Source organism: Danio rerio, chromosome 18, assembly GCF_052040795.2.
Source record: "Danio rerio strain M-AB ecotype USA chromosome 18, GRCz13ab, whole genome shotgun sequence".
Classification (NCBI taxonomy): Eukaryota; Metazoa; Chordata; class Actinopteri; order Cypriniformes; family Danionidae; genus Danio; species Danio rerio.
Window position 1 is genome coordinate 38,566,993 of NC_141038.1, and position 20,873 is coordinate 38,587,865.

Consider the following 20,873-nt stretch of genomic DNA (forward strand, 5'->3'; position numbering starts at 1 on the left):
GATAAGCAAAGGGTACTAAATGTATGAAAGCAATTCATACAAATTCATATTAATTAGCCACTGAATCTAAAAGTTATGAACTGCTGTGAGATTGTGTTGCCTCATATTGTTGGTCGAGAAACCAACTTTGACACATATCTTTCAACAAACTGGTAAATGTTTCACTATCCTTTTTAAAGCTTGAGAATGGGAGAGATTCTCAATATTGAGAAATACAAAAATGCAGTACAACAGTACCAGATGTGTAACAAATATTAGAAGAAAAATCAAACACACAGCAGAGAGGTTAAGAAAAACGTTTAGCTTACTAGATTAATAGATTAGTGCATCAACATCACACAATGAAAATGTTCTACACCCATGGATCATTGGCAATTTTTGACTACGTTGGACTAAACAGAACAAATACAGAGGGAAATTCAGCAGTTTTGGAAGAGATCAGTTAGTGGACTAGTTCTCCATCATTAAAAAATACAATAAACCTCCTAGGGCTTAGTGGCCACATACATAGACAGCACATTTTAGCTCCTTGGTGGCTATTTAAAATGCTTTGAATGTTTTGTATTTTGTTACAGACATACAGAGTCATCCTGAAACTCTTTTGCAGCATATAAAATGTCTCAAACTCTTTTTTTAACTGTCCAAAATGGGCAAAAAATGTTTTTACTTTCTGATAGTCAAACATGTTCAAAAATATGTGTGTTATTAATGCATTATAAACTGTCAAGAAAAGTTGTTTTATGTAAATTTGGACCACGAGTTCACATATATGGACATAATTTTTCTCTAAAAGTACATCATATCAAAATATGATACTTAGGTGTTATTCTAATTAGGTCCAAATAAGTCCAAATAGTAAAGAGAAATAAAACATGCATAAATAAATAGATTTGGTAACTCCAGCAATGTTTATCCTAAATATGTAATTTGTGATATGAAAAGGGAGTGAATAAACCTGAATCAAATGAGATTATAACCTAACTTTTAAGTGTGAAACATAATTTTACCCATGGTTAAAAGCGGTGTTTAGAACAGCGATGACCTGGAGTTAAGCACAGTGTAAAAACCAAAATTAGTAAGATTTAATAAAAAAAAAAACAGACAAATAAATTCTAAAATAAATAATATAAATGATTTATAATTTTTGCACATGGATGGAATATGCAAGTAAACATTAGTGCTGAGAAAAAAATGCAAACTCCAAGCCAGAGAAAATGTATTTCATTAGTCTACTTTCTGGTCATACTTATATAGAATATATAGATAATACTTCTATAAGTATGCATGTATGAGTTCTATTATATAGCAAAAACAGTATGATCAATGTAGTTGAAACAACATAAAATAAAAATTAAGGAATGTATAAAATTATTTTACATAAAAATCCGATTCAGGGGCGCAACTACACATTTACTGAGGGTTATGCTGGGTATGCCCCCCACCATTACCACCACCACCACCACCACCACCAATCAAACTACATTTTATAACAGGCAAGAGATAGTGCCAAAATTTTCCATCAATATATTAAAGATATTTTTTTTCCTCATCAACATGCTTCAAACAAATACATTTTGCAGTTCTGAACACATCTGAAATAATATGATGTAGTAAATGTATGATTACACTAAGCCTGTTAAGTCACAAAGAATTAAATCTTATCACTCATATTTCTTCTCAATTTAATTTTCCTCACTAAATGATTAAAGCACCTTGACATGCCTTGCTTTTGTACTTTGTGTACACTTGTGAAAACAAAATGATAGATATGGGAGTCCTAAAGGGCAAACATAAAAACACAATCACTTCTCATATGCGAGGTGTAAGGTCTGTCTTTGCATTAACAATTGACTGAAACTGCTATTCCACCTCTCACAACGTGGAATAAAAAAGACAGTAAAATGTTTAGTCTAAATGATAAACAAAGACAATCTGCCTAAAATGTTCTATTTTATCAAAACGTTATGGGCAAACTTTTTTTGTAACTAAAATCAAAATAGTTTTGAGCAAAAAAAGTTACCAAAAGGCCTAATGTTTCAATATGACATATAATACATTTATAAAAACATGTGTATGGTATAAAAATAGATCTTGATAGAAGGATTAATAAACATTTCAAAATGTGAATATTCTGACTATTTGTTCATGTGTCAGTTTTAACAGGATTAAGAATCATTACAATCAAGTAAATGAAATTCATATTCACATAATCATACATTTTGTGTGATTCCTCTTATTTTGGCAAAATAATTAATTAATAATAAACAATAAATCAATTTTTTTTTTCAGATTAATCATAACTTTTGACCTCAACTGTACTGTATGTATGATTTGACAGTTTATTTTGATAAAAATGTAAAAAATCTAAATAGTTCCATTTATATGAACACTTTACCCTTGGCTGAGTGACTGCATGTTATTGTGTTACATGATTGTGAATAAAACCTGTGTGCCAACATATGCAGCTCATGGTATAATTTTTCATTTAATAAAATACAATATTATACTCGTATAAAATGCAAAAGAAACATTTTTAACAAAACATATTTATTTATTTATTTTAATTATTTGAAAATTTTAATAAGGATAATTAGTGTGTGGCAGCATATACTGCAAACCCCCTTTTTTGCGCCCCTGACCTGATGTATTTTCAGAAATACTTGCGCAGCCATACTTACTGACAATACTATGCATTTTTTTCTCCGTTTTGCTTTGCGTACAGTTGGTGAAATGATGCTTTGCATTTAGATTAGGCAAAACTAAATGACAAGTGCTTCATTATGTTGAAATAAACAAACATACAGATGACACTGATTCAGAGTTGGCGGAACTTTTCCAGGAAAGTGCCGGAGTCTTCTAGGTGCAATAAAATTGATCAATATGGTAAAATCGATCAGTCATGTTAGGGGTTTGTGTTTGCTTGACATGTGTGCTGATACCTGTGCTAATTTCATCATCATGTGTGCGAACACGTGCAAAAATCCCACCACAGCATCCCACAGTCTGCTGTGAGCGAGAGACTGCTGGTTTCCGGTGCAAGGGCCCTATGGTTGAGAAACAGCCAAGTGATTAAACATGATTGAGATGATGGTCTGGAAGAACCTGAAAGAGCTCAACTTCACAGACAATTGTCAACAGTACCTGGATATACTCTGTCAAGCTGTTGAAAACCTGTTTAGCCACAGTCATGGCCTTAGAGAAGTTCCTCTTGCCTGGTTCATCAATAATATCCTTTCCAGAGTAATACCAGTAGAAGTCACTGATAGATTCCTGAGATGGAAAAGACACACAATGACTTGGAGAAATCCTAATGTGAGCAGTTTAACCAGAACCATATAATCGGTCATCATTTACTTACTCTACACTTGTTTCAAACCTTTCTTCTGTTAGACGCAAACATAGGTATTGTGGGAATTCTTAAAACACTAGTTTGTATTGATGCTGGATGTCTTGGGTTACAGATATCCAAATTCTTCAACTATCTTTATTTATACTCAACAAAAATAAGTGATGTTTATTTATAAACTAATTTTGAGAGGATCACATGCTTATGATTGCTAACACCTGGATTCGCATTATTCAATTCTCAATGCACCAATCAGACGACTCCTAAGCTACTACAAATACCCTGGGTTACGCATTACTGCTATCTTTGTTTTGAAGAGTCCCCCCTTCCACCTCTACCCCTCCTTTTTCCTAGATGGGTGACACAGAGGCCCAGTGCTTCTGGTTCTAGGCTTTACCAAACCAGCAGACGTTTCTGTGCAGAGTTTGCACTTTCTCCCCATGTTTACTTGGGTTTCCCCCAGGTTCCCCGGTTTCCTCCCACCGTCCAAAAACATGCAACTTAAGTTAACTGACTAATCCAAATCTGCACCATAGACATGCTTCTAGTATATAGTTATCTCTTAACAGCAATCACTATCTGTTTATTAGCTACTACAGCAGGGGAGTTCTCAAGAACTACCTAAGCTCAAAATCCCCTTGCAACGGGAGGGAGCCCCGGGCTTGAGGATCTTATGAGCTCAGGGCTCTCTCTTGGGACAGCATGTCAAAGTAGCTTATAATTAATCATCAGCTAAGTGTAAACTCTTGAAGAATATCTCAAAAATTTGGAACCATTTGAGCATTTTAAATAGTAAGAAAATTAAGATAATTTTGGTGAATTATCATTTTAAGCTGTATTTGAATAAGTCTTCTGACTAAGCTTTTACAATTTTGCAATGAAATAGATTTGTTGAAGTAAAAACTAATTCTAATACCCTGATTTTTCTTTTGTATTTAACTTATTCATCAATGTTTCATTCAAACTGAAAAGCACAAAATGATATTTCGACCTTTAAAATACCCCCCAAAAAATAAATAAATAGACAAATTCAATCCAAGGGGCCATTCACACAGAACGTTACATCTAAAACAGCGTTCAGTAATGTCTTAGAGCAACTGTAAATATAGGAGCTCACAACGCTTGCCCCTTCAACGAGTTATTGTCTGATTAACCCATTGCTTTAAAGCTGAAATCAATGAGGGCCATTGTGTGTAAAAGTTGGATATATACACACATATATCCATAGTGTATAATTTATCATTGCTTGACATTGAAAGTAAAATGTATTTAAAAAGACATCTATACAAATGAAAAGTGACACTGGTTTATTTAACAACACTACACTGACAAACACAGCTTTGAACAGAAAGTATGATGATCTGATTTTAAACCTGTATCAAAGCTGGCATTTGCTAACTGTAACCAAGCAAAACAAACAAGAACGATGTATAAAATAAATACTTGCATCTTTGAAACTCTAGCTTCACATTGCCCAATGCCATGAATTTTTGGAATTTTTTTACACACACACGAATTTTTTTTTTTCCCCACAGCTTTTAGAACATTCCTTTCATAGATAAATTGAATCCATTTCTCTGTTGCCTGTTCTAACGCAAGGATTCTGACAGGAAATTCAATGGGTCATTTATGTCAGATAAATATATATAAAAAACCTAGTTGCATGTTTTCTTTTCAAAACATCTGAGCTGGCACACATAAGAAGCTTAACTAAACACAAAAACAAGAGTAAATAATCAGACTTCACCTTGAAATTGTTTTAATAATTTTGAGACAACTTTAGATTTAAAGATAATGAAACTTTACCTGCAGTCTGAGCAGAAAGTCTACTGTGCAGATGATGATGTTGATGGTGGTTGTGCTGCCTGTTTGTGTGCGCAGGTAGTTCTGGAAATCTGAAAGGAGAAGATCACTCAAAACAAGCTACAATAGTTTGTTTGTTTGTTCATTCATTTATTTGTTTATATATTACTAGCTACAATTTTGCAATTACCCGCTAATTTTTTAAGAAATCTTTTTCCGATGGTGTAATTATGTTTTTAAAAAAATATCTAAAATATGTTGAAGTCTAAAAACAGTTCAAGTCAGCATTATTAGCCCCCTTCAATTATTAGCCCCCCTGTTTATTTTTCCCCCCGTTTTTTGTATAACAAAGAGAAGACTTTTTTAACACATTTCTAAACATAATAGTTTTAATAACTCTTTTTTAATAACTGATTTATTTTATCTTTGCCATGATGACAGTAAATATTATAATAATAAGACACTTCTATACATCTTAAAGTGACATTTAAAGCCTTAACTAGGTTAATTAGGTTAACTAGGCAGGTTAGAGTATTAAGGGAAGTAAAAAAAAAAATGATAGTTTATTCAGTAGACTATTGGAAAAAAAATAGCTTAAAGGGGCTATTAATTTTCTTGAAATGGCGATTAAAAAATTATAAACTGCTTTTATTCTAGTCAAAATAAAACAAATAAGACTTTCACCAGAAGAAAAAATATTATCAGACACACTGTGGAAATTTCCTTGCTCTGCTAAACATCATTTGGGAAATATAAGAAAAGAGGAAAAAAATAATAATTAGGGGGCTAATAATTCTGACTTCAACTGTATCAGTGTTTATTTTGTTAATAAAAATGGTCACATTTATATTCACTGACAATCTTTAATTCCAAGAGTAGGGTAAGACGAAGACAAGATGGATAACATTAGATGCTAACAGGGACTACATCCGCATGCAATTTTGTTGACAAAAAAAAATAAAATACAAGACTAAAATGAAGTTAAAAAGTGATCAGTTATTAACCAAATATCTTTTTTACAATCCGCTGCATTGTGCTGTTTATTCATTATATTAGTGGATCAGAGCACATGCATTCATAGTTTTTACTTTTCAGCTGACCAAAAGCTCTGCAGCTCTGTCATGTTAGCCACAGGGTTTTTCAACTGGTGAACCATGACCTGATCCCGGCTACGGAGGTACTTTGCTTCAGCCCTTTAAGTAGCCTATTGTTAAAAATGTAATGTAATTCAGTGATAAAACAGTCCATACAGTTAAGAAATTATGGACATCTGTTTCATGAGCCATGACATGATGATGAATCTTTGGACAATAGCGTCTGCTAAATGACTAAATGTATATGTAAAATGACTGACTGACAACCTGATGCTAGATCGCAGCTTTTCTTAGTTTTTTTTAAGGACAAATATACATTAAAACAAATGTTGTGACAAAATAAAAACTTGATTATTGTGTGCACTTATGTGCCAGGTGTCCTATTTTTAAAAAATTTATAATTTAAGTCTCTAGAAGCTCACCATTATTGTGGCCTTCACAAAGCAGTTGCAGGAAGCGGAAAAGGTCGCAAGTGAATTCATCATCTGCCATCACTTTCTCCTCTAAAAAGGGAAACACACAAACAGCATGAATGTGAGGCAAGACAAACTAAACAGTGTCTTATTATTAGATATTATTACTTTCCAACTATTAAAAAAGTAGTTAATGTGAAAAACTAATTACAAAAGAGCCAGTTTTGATACTAAAACCTTTTAGATTTGAATATTAACAGAAGTTTCCTATGTTGATGGTAAAATATCATCCTTAGTCCACTTAATAAATAGATTCATATATAAGAAATAGTCAACCCAAAAATGTAACCCTGTCATCGTTTACCTACCTCATTTTGTTCCAAACCCATATAATGTACCGTTTTCTTGTATGATTTAGATAAATAAATAAAATTAAAACATCATAAACAAATATTTTATATCAAATATAGTATAAATGAGGTCTGAACTCACTTTATGACACCTTTAGAAGTTTTTTTTTCACCTTAAGAAGTCTTTCTTTCTTTCTTTCTTTCTTTCTTTCTTTCCATTTTGAAAGACATTTACTAAGCTTTCCAGTGATTTATTTGACCAATACAACTTCTAATATTATTCTGTAAATAAGAGTATACAGGTTTGGAACGACACAGGGTTAAGTGAATCACACTAACTAATATCACTTTCATTTTTGGGTCAACTGTCCCTTTAGAAACTTTGGGTGTTCTTTGATTTTAATCACAGCACTTTCAGCCCCCATTAGCATGTTAGTAGAACCACAAAAGACCTGCTGTGCCACATCCGTTTAGCTGTTTACTGAAGCAGACCAGCAAACGAGGAGACCTGACATCAACACAACGTTTAACACTAGTAGACACACACACTGACAAATCACACATGAAAAATACGGCCACTTCAAAGGGACAAACATTAATACAATAACTGAGAAAAAAAAACAGAGACATGAACAAAAGTGTACAAGGACACACATGAAAAAAATCACAGACACGGAAAACACAATAACAGTGAGATCTTCATGAAGAACATACATGGAGAAGAGTTTTGATCTTCTTAGACAAGACCTAAAAATTTAAAACACACTGACTCACAATCATGCAAAACAGATCTACTGCACTCCTGGAGGAGATGGAGAAAAAGGGAAAGATGAGCCATGGGAAGTTGAGGCCTCAATGGATTAATGTGCCCTGAAGTTTATATATGGAAATAAGTTGCTATTAAACAGAGTAATTCTGGGTGCACACCAAATGCTAATTTAGTTACTTGTGCGAGTACTGTAGATTACATACAAAGTCAATTGAAACTAGCAAATAGAAGCAACTTTCCACAAGGGAAGTGTAAATGACATTGAATGCATGAAGTGTTTGCTGTGATCGCATGGAAATTGTCTTAACAGTGTCTTCCGTGCAAGTACAAAAAATTCAACTTGAGAAGAAAACTTATGCAAGGTTAAAAAAACATCCTGTGAGTAATCTATAGAGAGTGATGGAATGGTTTGCGTCTGGTGTGAACCCAGCACAAGACTACGAGAAAAAAACAAAAAAACAAAACATGAAAATATCCTTGTTTTCCCTTAATAAAATAAATAGTGAACATATGGAAGTTAGATTAGATAAATATGGAAGTTAGGTTAGATAAATAAATAAAAAAACAAACAAATAAATAAATAAATAAATAAACAAATAAATAAATAGTCAAAATATAAAAATAGTTGTCATTTCAAAACTTAGTTAGGGTGCTTTCACACCTATACTTTTGTTTCAGAACTTGTCTATGTGAATCCAGCTATCGCGCTCGGATCCACACCAAAACAATAGGTCCGAGATCGCCTGAATGAGGTGGTCTTGGCTTGATTGAAACGAACTCTGGAGTGGATCGATTGTAGTGAAAAAGCGATACGATTCGAGCCTGGCTATATCACATTGGTTTATGGATATGTAAAAGGCATACGGCTATATGAAGAGAGAATTATGAGTAGGGCCGGAGGTCATTCCAGACATCCAAGTCTCCCAGAGGTTTCGGGGATCTCCCGCAAATGCACAGAGACTCCCGGATGACCGCAAACGAGTGACAATCTCCCGGATATTGCACGTTCCCTCCCGGTCCTCAAATACATTGCGCACCCTTCTCACCCCTCCCCTTGCATCCCTCCTCACTCTTCAGACACGTCGCGTGCACGATGTCAAACAACACCAAACCACCACCCCCCCTGACAGCTGAGCGGGACTCAGCAAAATAAACCGTGAAACTCTGACCAATCTCAGGAGAGTTTACTCACACATGACTTGTTTTAGCTCTTTTGGCCTGTTTAGAAACTTTGCCGTGTGAAAGCAAACCACACCAAGAAAAAAGAGCAACAATGTAACAATTTTAATCCCTGTTTAGGAACAAATGAATCAATTCACAGATGTGAAAGCACCTTTAATCAAAAAAAAAAAAAAAAGTAAGAAAAAAATAGTGCAAAACATATTTAAAATTCAATTAACATAAAACAAAATAAAATTAAATTATTGTTTGGTCACAGAAATCAAGCATTACAGTTTAGCCATCTGGTTTTAGGATCTACTGTCTACAGATAAGAAAGATATAAGTCATATGAGTATAAAGCATTAGTAAATGTTAGATAACTACGTTGTGGGCCAGTGAAATCTTGAAAAAAAAAAAAAAAAAAAAACTATTGGCAACTTTAAGTCTTGCAATTTTGGCTTTTATCACAATTCAACTGCAAATTCAGCATTGCAAGACAAAAAAAATGTCTGAACAGAAACAAACTGATTCAAACTGTGTTCACCATGAAATGCTCTCCATAAAGCTTTTAAAACTGGATCATTCTGTTCAATTTTGAAAACAGTTCAGTTTAGGGAACACATATAGTTTTTACTATAGACTGATTGCTTATTAGCATATTACTATGTTGGCTGTTTATTAGTACTTTTAAAAAACGTATCTTGTTTATTTAAAATTCCTACCCTATAACATAAATAGTACAGTTACTACCTTGCTCATATCAATACACAGGACAAACTATTCCTCAATATAAAATGATGACAACAGTTTTTCTATAACTGAAGAATATAGAATAGTATGACAGCTTGGTTAAAGTCAAAAGCAGCAATAGGCTGTGTTTGATTATTCACATTTCCTAGTCAGATTATAACAATGATATTTTCCCTTTCTTTTAGTTTATCTAAGCTGATATTAAACAAACTATAGAGCTGCAATATATATATATATATATATATATATATATATATATATATATATATATATATATATATATATATAGCGTAATGTATATAAATACATTATGTTATAATGTTATAGTATATATATATATATATTTTTTTGCCATTGTTTAAAATTTCTATTCTTTTAAAAATATATTTTCAAGTGAAGTTTAACAGAATGACGAATTGTTTAGAGTATTTTCTATAATATTTTTTTTCTTCTGTGGAAAGGTTTAACTATGTTGGTTTGGCTGGAAAAAAAAGTAGCTTTTCATTTTGCTTATTGGCTGTTTTACCTTATTTGCCTAGTTAACATAACCTAGTTAAGTTACTGTCATGCAAAATAAATAACATATTATGTACTGTCACTCACACGCACACACACACACACACACACACATACACACACGCGCACACACACGCGCACACACACACACACACACGCACACACACACACACACACACACACACACACACGCACACACACACACACAAACACACACACACACACACACACACACATACACACACACACACACGCATATTTATATACAGCATACAGTTGAAGTCAGAATTATTAGCCCCCCTCAATTATTAGACCGCTTGTTTATTTTTTCCCCAATTTCTGTTTAAGGGAGAGCAGATTTTTTCAACACGTTTCTAAACATAATAATTTTAATAACTCATTTCTAATAACTGATTTATTTTATCTTTACCATGATGACTGTATATAATATTTTACTAGATATTTTAAGACACTTCTATACAGCTTAAAGTGACATTTAAAGGCTTAACTAGGTTAATTAAGGTAACTAGGCAGGCTAGGGGAATTAGGCAAGTTATTGTATAATGATGGTTTGTTCTATAGATTATCGAGAAAAAATATAGCTTAAAGGGGCTAATAATTTTGTCTCTAAAATGGTAGATAAAAAATTCAAAACAGCTTTTATTCTAGCGGAAATAAAACAAAGAAGACTTTCTCCAGAAGAAAAAATATTATCAGACATACTGTGAAAATGTCCTTGCTCTGTTAAATATTTAATATAAAATATAATATATAATATAATAATATAAAATATTTAAAAAAGAAGAAAAAAAATCGAAGGGGGCTAATAATTCTGACTTCAACTGTATCTATATGGAGAGCAAATGTTCATAAGTGAAAGATTAGTTAAAAGCTTTTTACAATTGTTTTGCCACAAATCGAAGAACCCTGGTGTCAATTTATTAATATATTACCTGTTGTGTTATATATTTTATACATATGTTTATACAACAGTTCTGTCTGGTTCTCGAATCTGATAGACGTGAGATATGTAAGTAATATCAGCACCCATACAGCCTCTTTACCCTTTGTGTATTACTCCGCCCACATACAGTCAGCAACAAGCAGAGGACAGTCTACAGTTTGACAAATATTACAGCTGTTGGACAACATAATGTGCTTTTAAGACTTTTTTAGTTCAGAATGTACTTGTTTAGATTGTAACTATGCAGTTTATTTAGAAGAATAGTGACTATTTTTAAATATTTACAATTTCTGAGAGACAGCGCATCAGCAGCCATAGCCTGCCATACTGAGTAGTAGACCAACGCGGGTTGACGTTTTCATCCACAAGATGGCGACAGGACTGCAAAATAGATTACACCTTAAAAAAGACTGATAATAAGCCTTTAGAAGGCTCAAACAGCGTAACTACAGCAGATCAAATCATTATTAAACTGGTAAGTGATATTCCAAGTCAATCTCTCTATTTTGTATTATATAGTGCTGTATTTATAACGTTACCATAAGTAATTGTAGCGCATTAAGTGTGAGATATGGAACTTACGCATCAGGTGTTGTGTGTGTTGTGTTGGCAGAGAGAAAGATGAGATGCCCAAATCTATTTAACGTTTTTCCTTCTTGGAAACACAACAGCAGTCTGGTAGTAACTGCGCTGCTCTTTTGGGGGTTTATTATTGTGATATTGTAACAGTCGCTTAATGTTTGATAAGCATTTTATATAAATGTCCTGTCCCGTTTAAGAGGACTTCTTCTGTGGTTGTTTTACCTTTGAAATATAAACACACATGCACGGGAGCTCAGTTCAGTTCAGTGAGCTCTGAGAAGTGTGTGATGGTCGCTCTACCGCTATATAATTCTTTTATTTCAATTATGGAAAATTTATTTTGCGACATACTTTTATGTAGTCGACAGCACTTGGGAGAAATGCAAAAAGGCAAATAGGATGAGCGAAATAGTTTGTCTGCTTTTATGTAATCATAAAAGTCTCTGGGTAAACACCAGGGACACCTGGCACCCGTCACAATATACCGATTGCAACAGAAAAAAATACTGTAGACGGTAATAGACTGTACGGAAATATCTCTGTCTGATGGCATTGTCACGTTCAGCCTTATAATCCTACAATGTGAGCAAAATCAGCTGTTTTGTGATCACTTTAGACATTACACTATAGAGAGTCATTCAAACACTAGCTCTAAAGTGATGTTGGTGAATTAATAACAGCTTCTGCTGTTTTGAATGGCGGAAGAAAGTAGTTCCTAATACAAAAGGGTTTTTAGACTCTCCATGTTTGATTTTTTTTTACATACAATTATGCAGTTGAACTGTTGTATAAACGCAATATCACACTCGTAGCAGTAAGCTATGGCTGTATATCAGCACTGGTGGGACGCTAAGGCACTCTGCCTAAGGCCTCGTGCCAACGCACACCTCCCACCAGTGCTGATATACAGTCATATTGCATTGCTACTTGTATGATATCGCTCATATATATGTATATGATAAGGTTGAAAACAAATAAAGAGTGATTTTTGCAATATTTGACAAATATGACATTTTATATACAGCATGTGAAATCCAAATTTAATTTGTATATGTTGACATATATCATGTAATAGTTCAGCTTTTAATATGGGATTGTGCAGTCAGAAACACTTATGTTAACTTTACTATTTTTTTTTTTACAGTAAACCTGTGTTATGATTGAATCAATGAAACTACTTCAGTGATTCAACTGTCTGTACAGTTCCCTCTACACAATGTAAAATATGATACAACCTGTATCATATTTTAAACAACAATATTTAATGATTGTTAATGATTGTTTATTGAAACGGTGTGGATCTTGAGATTATGTGAACCAATGATCCTGTAAATGCAAGACTTCTCTAAAGAAATGAACGCAAGATGCAGAGTTTTGAACACTGGAGAGTCTGTGATAAAACTAGTGCCTGTTTACATTTTTTAAAATTGACATCAGGGTTCTGAAATTTGCTGCAAAACAATTGTGAAAAACTGTAATCAATGTTATTGATGACCATTAAATCAAGGTAAAGAGAGTTCTACAATCTAGGTCATCTCTATTGTTCTCTGCCATTTCAGATGCTTTAATTCTTTTGAAATAAGCATGGCGGCTCATTATTTGAGGGACCTCTTCAAATAATGCTAGATGGCTCATTTGAAAGACATGGGGTATTTTCCTAAATCTGCAAATCATTTCATTTCAGCTCTCTGTGATCTCCTCAGAGAAAACTGATCCGAAAAGAAAGTACAAAAGCCTTTCTTTCCTCTCAATCAGCCAGTGAATGTTGGAGTTACAGTAGATCTGTGAAAACAGCACTCAAGGGCAAAGCGCAAAGAAACTTTACAGCCATTGCTGATTCAAAAACAATTTTTTTTTCAGGAATATCATAAGAAACGCACTTTAAAATTTGTGATATCAAATCTTTCTACTGATTATAAAGAATGTCTCAAATCCTTGGCAATGACTGAAGAGTTATCTTTTAAGTTCCCTTGAGTGCGAAATGAAATGCAGGTAAACTACACGCCAGTGAAAGGAGATCTTCATAATGTAAGAGCTGGAAAAAGGAGGAGGACAGGAGGAGATGGGACAGGAGGAAAGAGGGAGTGATCGTAAAATATAGAGACAAGATTATTTACCACGTTGCAGCTTCATGTCTGAAAAACAAGAAGAGGAAAGAAGGAGAGGAGAGGCATAAACGAGAAGGTTGGGGATGGAGTGATGGTGGTGGAGAGAAAGAGAGAGAGGCAGTGAGTTGGACACAGTTGGACTGTAGGCTTCCAGCATGGGAAATGTAACAGACTGATACATACAGACACGGTACATTATGACGCTTCTGTGGGAAACAAAGTCAATGAACATTAAACAAATACAGTCTAAGTATTACACACACTGAGTGGAAACATCTGCTGTGAACCAAACATTTGTAATATATAATAATAGTATATTACATGCAAGTTTATATTCACACCAAAGGTTGAATTTAAAGCTAAACTTCATAAAATGTTATACGTAAAACTAGTTATTAAAATACATATGTCCAATGGTGTAGTAAACACACATTTTAAAAAATACATTTTCTCAAAACAAATCTTATCCTGTTCATTATTTCTATTTTTAATACTTTTATTAGATGTATTACTTTTAATAAAATAAGTTAAAATAGTTTTTTTAAACATCACGCAAAAGATAGGATTCAATCAATTCAGAAAATATTTTACTTTATTTATGAAAATAAGAACATTTCATTCCGGATTTTACCTTTTCAATTTTATTAATCTCTTTTAATCTGGTTTGTAATGTTAACTTCTCATGCTAAAACATTACTTGGAGTTAAAAGATCTTACCGGGTCCCACTCTTTATAAGAAATAATTTTCCAGGTCATTTCATGCAGCTTTAACTGGTAATTCATGATAAAACCTAGAGAAACCTCACTTGTTTCATATTCAAACATTAAAAAAAAAAAAAAAAAAAAAGCAAAGCAAAAAAAAAAAACAAAAAAAAAAAACAACAACAACAGAAAACAAATACAGGACAAGATGTATTACTTATGTATTACATTTCCATGACGGAAAACAACCCTCTAGAATACCAGGTTTTCCAGAACGGAAATACCAGGCTTTTTAGAAAACAGTTTGAAACTGTCTGAATTATTCATTCATTTTCCTTCGTCTTAGTCCCTTATTTATCAGGGGTCACCATAGTGGAATGAACCGCCAACTATTCTGGCATATGTTTTATGCATCAGATGCCCTTCAAGCTGCAACCCAGTACTGGGAAACACCCATACACACACACTCATATACTGCGGCCAATTTAGTTAATCCAATTCACCTATAGTGCAAGCCTCGTGGGGAAAACAGGAACACCCAGAGGAAAACGAGAATATGCAAACTCCCCACAGAAATGCGACCATCTTGCTGTGAGGCAACAGTGCTAACCACTGAGCCCCAATTTAAGAATTAGTTTAATATATACTTTTTTAATTCTGTGAAGAGGCACAAGGATATAAAAGAGCTGTCAGTGTTTTTAAACTCACTTGTGCCTTCCTCTGACACCATGCCAAGACCCTCTGCCTTATTCTGCCTCTCAAATGCATTCAGGTCTAGAACACTGGAAAAAAAACAACAACAACATTACATTACATTTATATCACACAGTCTGACAAATTCACTGGCAATAAAATAGCCTATCCATGTGATAAAAACATGTTAGAGAAAAATACATTTAGATTAATCGGGGAAAAAAATAAAATAACAAACAAAAACTCTTGATATTCCATGACTTGGACCCTAAAAACCCATATAAAATTCCCTGACCTACAATGTCTGGAAGAGATCTTTTAAAATTCCATAATATTCCAGAAATCCAATAACCTGAGGGAACCCTGAGGTGTAATGGCATCACCACCCTAGGTGTGCATTATTTTTTAATAATTCAATAAATTTCATCAATTGAACATGTACCTGCAGGTTTGCATGAGAGCTTGTAAGCTCAGGAAAAAGCCGACATCTTTCTTATCCTTCAGGTAATCCAACATCCTCTGTCACACAGACACCAAAGAGAATGTTTACAGAATTGTAAGGGGTTAAAAGATCTGTTCATGTGACATTTAGTAAGAACAAAAGGTGTCATCTATAGAAATCAGAGAGTCTCGTCCACTGACCTGCTGAACATCACTGTTGCCGCCATTAAGGATTGAGATGCCAAGTTTGAGAGTTGAGGACACCATGACTCCTGTCTCACCTAAAACAAATGCATTTTACAAAGCAACATAAACCAAATGTGATACAGAAAGGTCTACAAAGCAAATGCTTGAGGTCAAAATTTTAATTTTAGTTTTTTTTTGTAAACAGTTTAAAAATGTTAAGTTAGGGGGACATATTTTTCCATAAAATAATTTATCCATAAAAATGATTTAACTGCATGTTTGGAACTGTTCAATGAAAGTAAAAAATTAAGTTGAGCAGACTTAGAGTTTTGATTTCTTCACTTGAGCAATTACTAGTGCTAGACGGAATCTGCAGACGTTTTAAGCTATTTATGCAGAGAATTTTTGTAAAAATCTGCGGATTTCTGCAGAATTATTTTGGGAGTATCATAACTAAAACCTTCATATGCAAAATAAAAAAATAATATATATTTTTAACTTTTATTTAATGTTTCAAATGCAAATCCAATTAGATCCACTTTATTTGGTAAACAAAGCATATCTCTCTTAAAATATCTCTACGAAAAGACAGAAAATGTTACTGTACAAACTGCATTGTACATAAATCAGATGAACATTTTTATATTAGTCAATAATATTACTGTAATTAATAAAAAACGAAAGAAATATAGATTTACACACATTTATTCAAGAAAATAAACATAATAAATGATGGGCTAAAAATCTGCAACTTGCATTTTTAAACTAACAGCATGCAAAGAAATTTTGAGTTTATTAAGCTTCTGTGGTTGAAGTTGTGCCAAGTTAGTATACTTGACTTAAACCAGCTTTTTCAGTCAACTTTAAAAAAAGTATTTGGCACAACTTCAACCACTAAAGCTTAATAAACTTTAAAAAAAAATGCCGCCAGTTGCTTTAAAATTTTAAGTTAACTCAACTTTTTATTTATTTTTTTATTTTTATTTTTTTACAGTGTAATGTGAACAAGCCTGTATTTATTTTATGGAACATGCAATGTAATTTAATCCCGTGATTGAAAATATATATTTCCAGCAGTCATTACTCTTCAGTAAAGAATTAGCTTAGTATTATTAGAACATAGTTTATAGTTAGAAATTGTTTTTATTAATTCATTAAGTTTGATTGAACTACACACAGCGTATGGGGAATATTTTCATGGTTAAATAATAATGAATAAACATTTGTTTTATGGTATTAGTTTTGATTTTAGTCAACTATCAATAATATTTCAAAAAAACCATATGATAATACAGTATATAATGCATCACATCATTGGTCAACAAGAAATATTTCTTATTATTTTGACTATTCAAAACAGTTATGTTGCAAATTTACATAAAAAACTGAATTCTTTAAAAAAATTGATTAATAGAAAGTTCAAAAGAACAATATTTATTTTATACAGAAATCTAACCAAAAAGCCCAGATTTAAAAACAATTAAAACTTTTGGTTGAAAAAAAACTTATCCACAGCAGAGTTTCTTCTTGTAAAGCACATCTGCTATTCAAAAAAGCTGAAACCAACTTGATGCAGAATATTGTTTTTTACTACAGTAAATTTTTGTTGCCAGTAACACTGTAAATTTTCAAGTGCCCTGCACAATAGTAATTATTAATTTACAGCGCGCATGCACATTTTACAGTATTACTGGAAATTGTAACAGCATTACTAACAAAATTTACAAGGGCACTGTAAAGTACCAATTACAACTGTGCTGATAAACTACTACCCGAGGTCTCCTCCCTGTGGGACATGCCTGGAAACCTTGCCAGGTAGGCGTTCAGAAGGCATCTGAAACAGATACCTGAGCCTCCTCAGCTGACCTCTCTCGAGATGGCTCGGCCATCTGTTTCAGATGCCTCCAGGACGCCGACCTAGCGAGGTGTTCCAGGTATGTCCCACCGGGAGGCAACCTCAGGGAAGATCCAGGACATGCTGGAGGGACTATGTCTCACGGCTGGCCTGGGAACACCTCGGGACCCCCCCAGAGGAGCTGAAAGAAGTGTCTGGGGAGAGGGAAGTCTGGGGTTCTCTCATAAGACTGCTGCCTCTGTAACCTAGCCCCGGAAAAGAGGCTGAAAATGAATGAGTGAATGAACGAATTTACAGGGTCCTTGAAAATTTTACAGTATTACTGGCAATTTTTACAGCATTTCTGTCAAGGTCTGTGTCCTCCCTGACACTGTGCAAGGTCAAGGAAGACATGGAGCAGGTCTTTCTTGATGCGCTTCCATGGTCTAACCAGACCTTACATTCCTTGCAACGGCCCGTTCCTGGCAAATTCTCCTGAGAAAGAACCTCCTTTCTCAGCAAAAAGGCACTATCAGGCACCTGTGTCCAGATCTCTGGAACCTCCATGTGTGGTCCATAGACAGAGCACAGAATACACAGGTGACCTACCACCTGCAGTGTTTGACACCATCACTTAGGATAGAGCCCCCTTTATGAGCTGCACCTGTGCCGAGAAGTCGAGTCAATTTATTGAGTGGTGTTCTTCTCATCAAGAAGACGCCCAGACATGCCAGATCAGCATTGTACTCTCCTTCCTTCAGGTAAAGCTGGAGAGAAATTTGTCACCCTCCTCACTGAAGGTTTATGTCACTGCCATCTCTGCTCATCGTGACACAGTAGATGGCAGCACATTTGGAAGGCATAATCTGACAATCTAGTTCATCAGAGGCCAAGGCGGCTAAATACATCTTGTCTAGTTCTCATGTCATTTGTAGTCCTCATTTGTAAACAATATCATACTTAATAATAATAATAATAATAATAATAATAATAATAATAATAATAATACACATCATCTTCATCAATAATATTATTTATATTATTATTATTAAAGTATGATTTTTTAATTTACTAATTATATTAAATATTACATTTAATTTCTCATTAAATAGCCTCATGATTTATTTATAGGATTTATAAATATTAGAATGCATGTTTTGTAAGTAATTTTATGTTAATTTAGAATAGACTATGGAATATTCTTAATATTTGTAAAGGAAACTATATGCGCCATGTACATATATTTCAATTAACATGGAAAGCGAGTGCATGTTTTTACCAAAACTGGTATTGGATTTTGTTTTGTAATGCGTGTGCTTTTAAAACAATCTAATTTACACAAAGAAATTGTAGGGTCCTTCTAAAGAAGTTGGTACTCCACCCCATTTAGAGCATCAATATGGGCGTTTTATGTTATAGCTAATGTGGTTGAAATGATAGATCTGCGACAGGGAAACTATAGGTTTTTGGAAACAATCATTAGGACATCGTTCATTTCCCAAACAATGCATCATACTATGATAGTTCAGCCACGAGTTACGTTGTTGTTTGGGAAAAGCACCACTGAAAGGGAACATCTTGGTTACTGATAAAGGCATCCGACTTCTGTGAAGTAACTTCTCCGCCAGCTGATTCATTGGCCTGTTTTCCTACTCTTCAAAGTGATTGGTCATCGGATGATAACCCACAATGTTCTCTTCAGGGAACGTTCGAGGTTACTAAAGTAACCCTTCGTTCCCCGAGGAGGGGAACGGAAGCACTATAAGTGGATTTGATTTGTAAAATCCACGCATTGGGAGGATTCGGATCAGAAGCCGCTTGTCTGGAGAGTATTGAACGGGCCAATGAATGAAATTAATTGGCAGCGTAAGCTTGCGCAGGTGTGCGACATCTGCAATTATCTCAGCATATAAGCTCACCTGAAGCCAGCAGACGCCATCCTTTTAAGCTGAAGAGACTTTCAAACAGCTAAGGGACAGTCATTATGGCGACGGAGTATAGTGCTTCCGTTCCCCTCCTCGGGGAACGAAGGGTTACTTTAGTAACCTCGAACGTTCCCCTTCGGGGGGAACTTCAGCACTATAAGTGGATTTGATTTGTAAAATCCACGCATTGGGAGCCCATTGAAAGCGCCATAATGACTGCACCTTACCAACACCCCCGATGAGGAGATAGTCAAGCAAGCGTGACGCACCCACATCATGGGGGGCGCGGTCCTCCAACGTGTCCCTGGCCCTAATTTATCCTACTTCAACAGAAGTTTTACGGATTTAGATATATTTTTTGGGAAGTCGTGAGCATCTAGACAATTCTAGGAAATACGACAGTACGTTGGGAAGCGTGCAATCCCGATAGGGAGGACGCTGCGGAGGCCATCCGTTACCCAAGGGGGGGATAGATGGCAGAATTTACATATGGACTAGCCCTAAAAAGGGGGAGTACGCATAGCAAAAGAGTGGTTAGCGGAGAGGGAAGACACGGGTCCACCCAGGGGGGGGACTTAACCGTGGCGGAATAAGCATATGGGATCGCCTAGTGGGGATCACGCATAGCAGGCACCTATACCCAAAACGCGGGCTGACCAGCGGGCAGACCTACAACGTAGTGGGCCAGCAAGTGACTCCTCCGCTGAGTCAGTGCTGGGGGCCACGGAGGAATCTGCAGGGCTCACCTGACGGGGAACTTTACTGACAGATAAAAAAGGCGCACGTACCTCCGTGTTAGGGAGAATGGCGCAGCAAGCGTGTTTCAACACCCTACCGAGTTGTCTCCTCAATCACCAAAGGGTTACCTAATACCCTTGAGGAAACCGGCTCCACTCGCAGATTGTAAAACCTTGCAAATGTGTTGGGTGTCGCCCAGCCCGCAGCTCTACAGATGTCTGTTAGAGAGGCGCCGCGTGCACGCGCCCAAGAGGATGCAACGCTCCGAGTGGAGTGTGCACGAACTCCCGGGGGACACGGCTGACCTCGACTCGAATAAGCGAGTGAAATGGCATCCACAATCCAGTGGGATAATCTTTGTTTTGATACGGCACTTCCCTGCTGCCGACCGCCATAACAGACAAAGAGCTGCTCAGATGATCTAAAATTCTGAGTACGGTCCACATAAATGCGCAGAGCGCGAACTGGACAAAGTAAAGAAAGGGCTGGGTCTGCCTC

General features: G+C 35.0%; 1 protein-coding gene across 37 annotated transcripts in view; it reads right to left on the reverse strand.

Moving 5' to 3' along the window:
- The window catches only part of ryr1b (ryanodine receptor 1b (skeletal)), a 245,403-nt gene that overhangs the window by 24,064 nt on the left and 200,466 nt on the right, over window positions 1-20,873 (reverse strand). For 16 of the 37 annotated variants that reach the window (XM_087292548.1, XM_087292547.1, XM_087292542.1 and 13 more), the window contains 7 exon segments: window positions 15,894-15,973; window positions 15,694-15,770; window positions 15,267-15,340; window positions 6,666-6,746; window positions 5,153-5,241; window positions 3,142-3,270; window positions 2,940-3,044 (listed from right to left, as the gene is read on the reverse strand). In XM_087292548.1, the coding sequence (XP_087148674.1) occupies window positions 2,940-3,044; window positions 3,142-3,270; window positions 5,153-5,241; window positions 6,666-6,746; window positions 15,267-15,340; window positions 15,694-15,770; window positions 15,894-15,973 (635 nt within the window). 37 annotated transcript variants of the gene reach the window in all.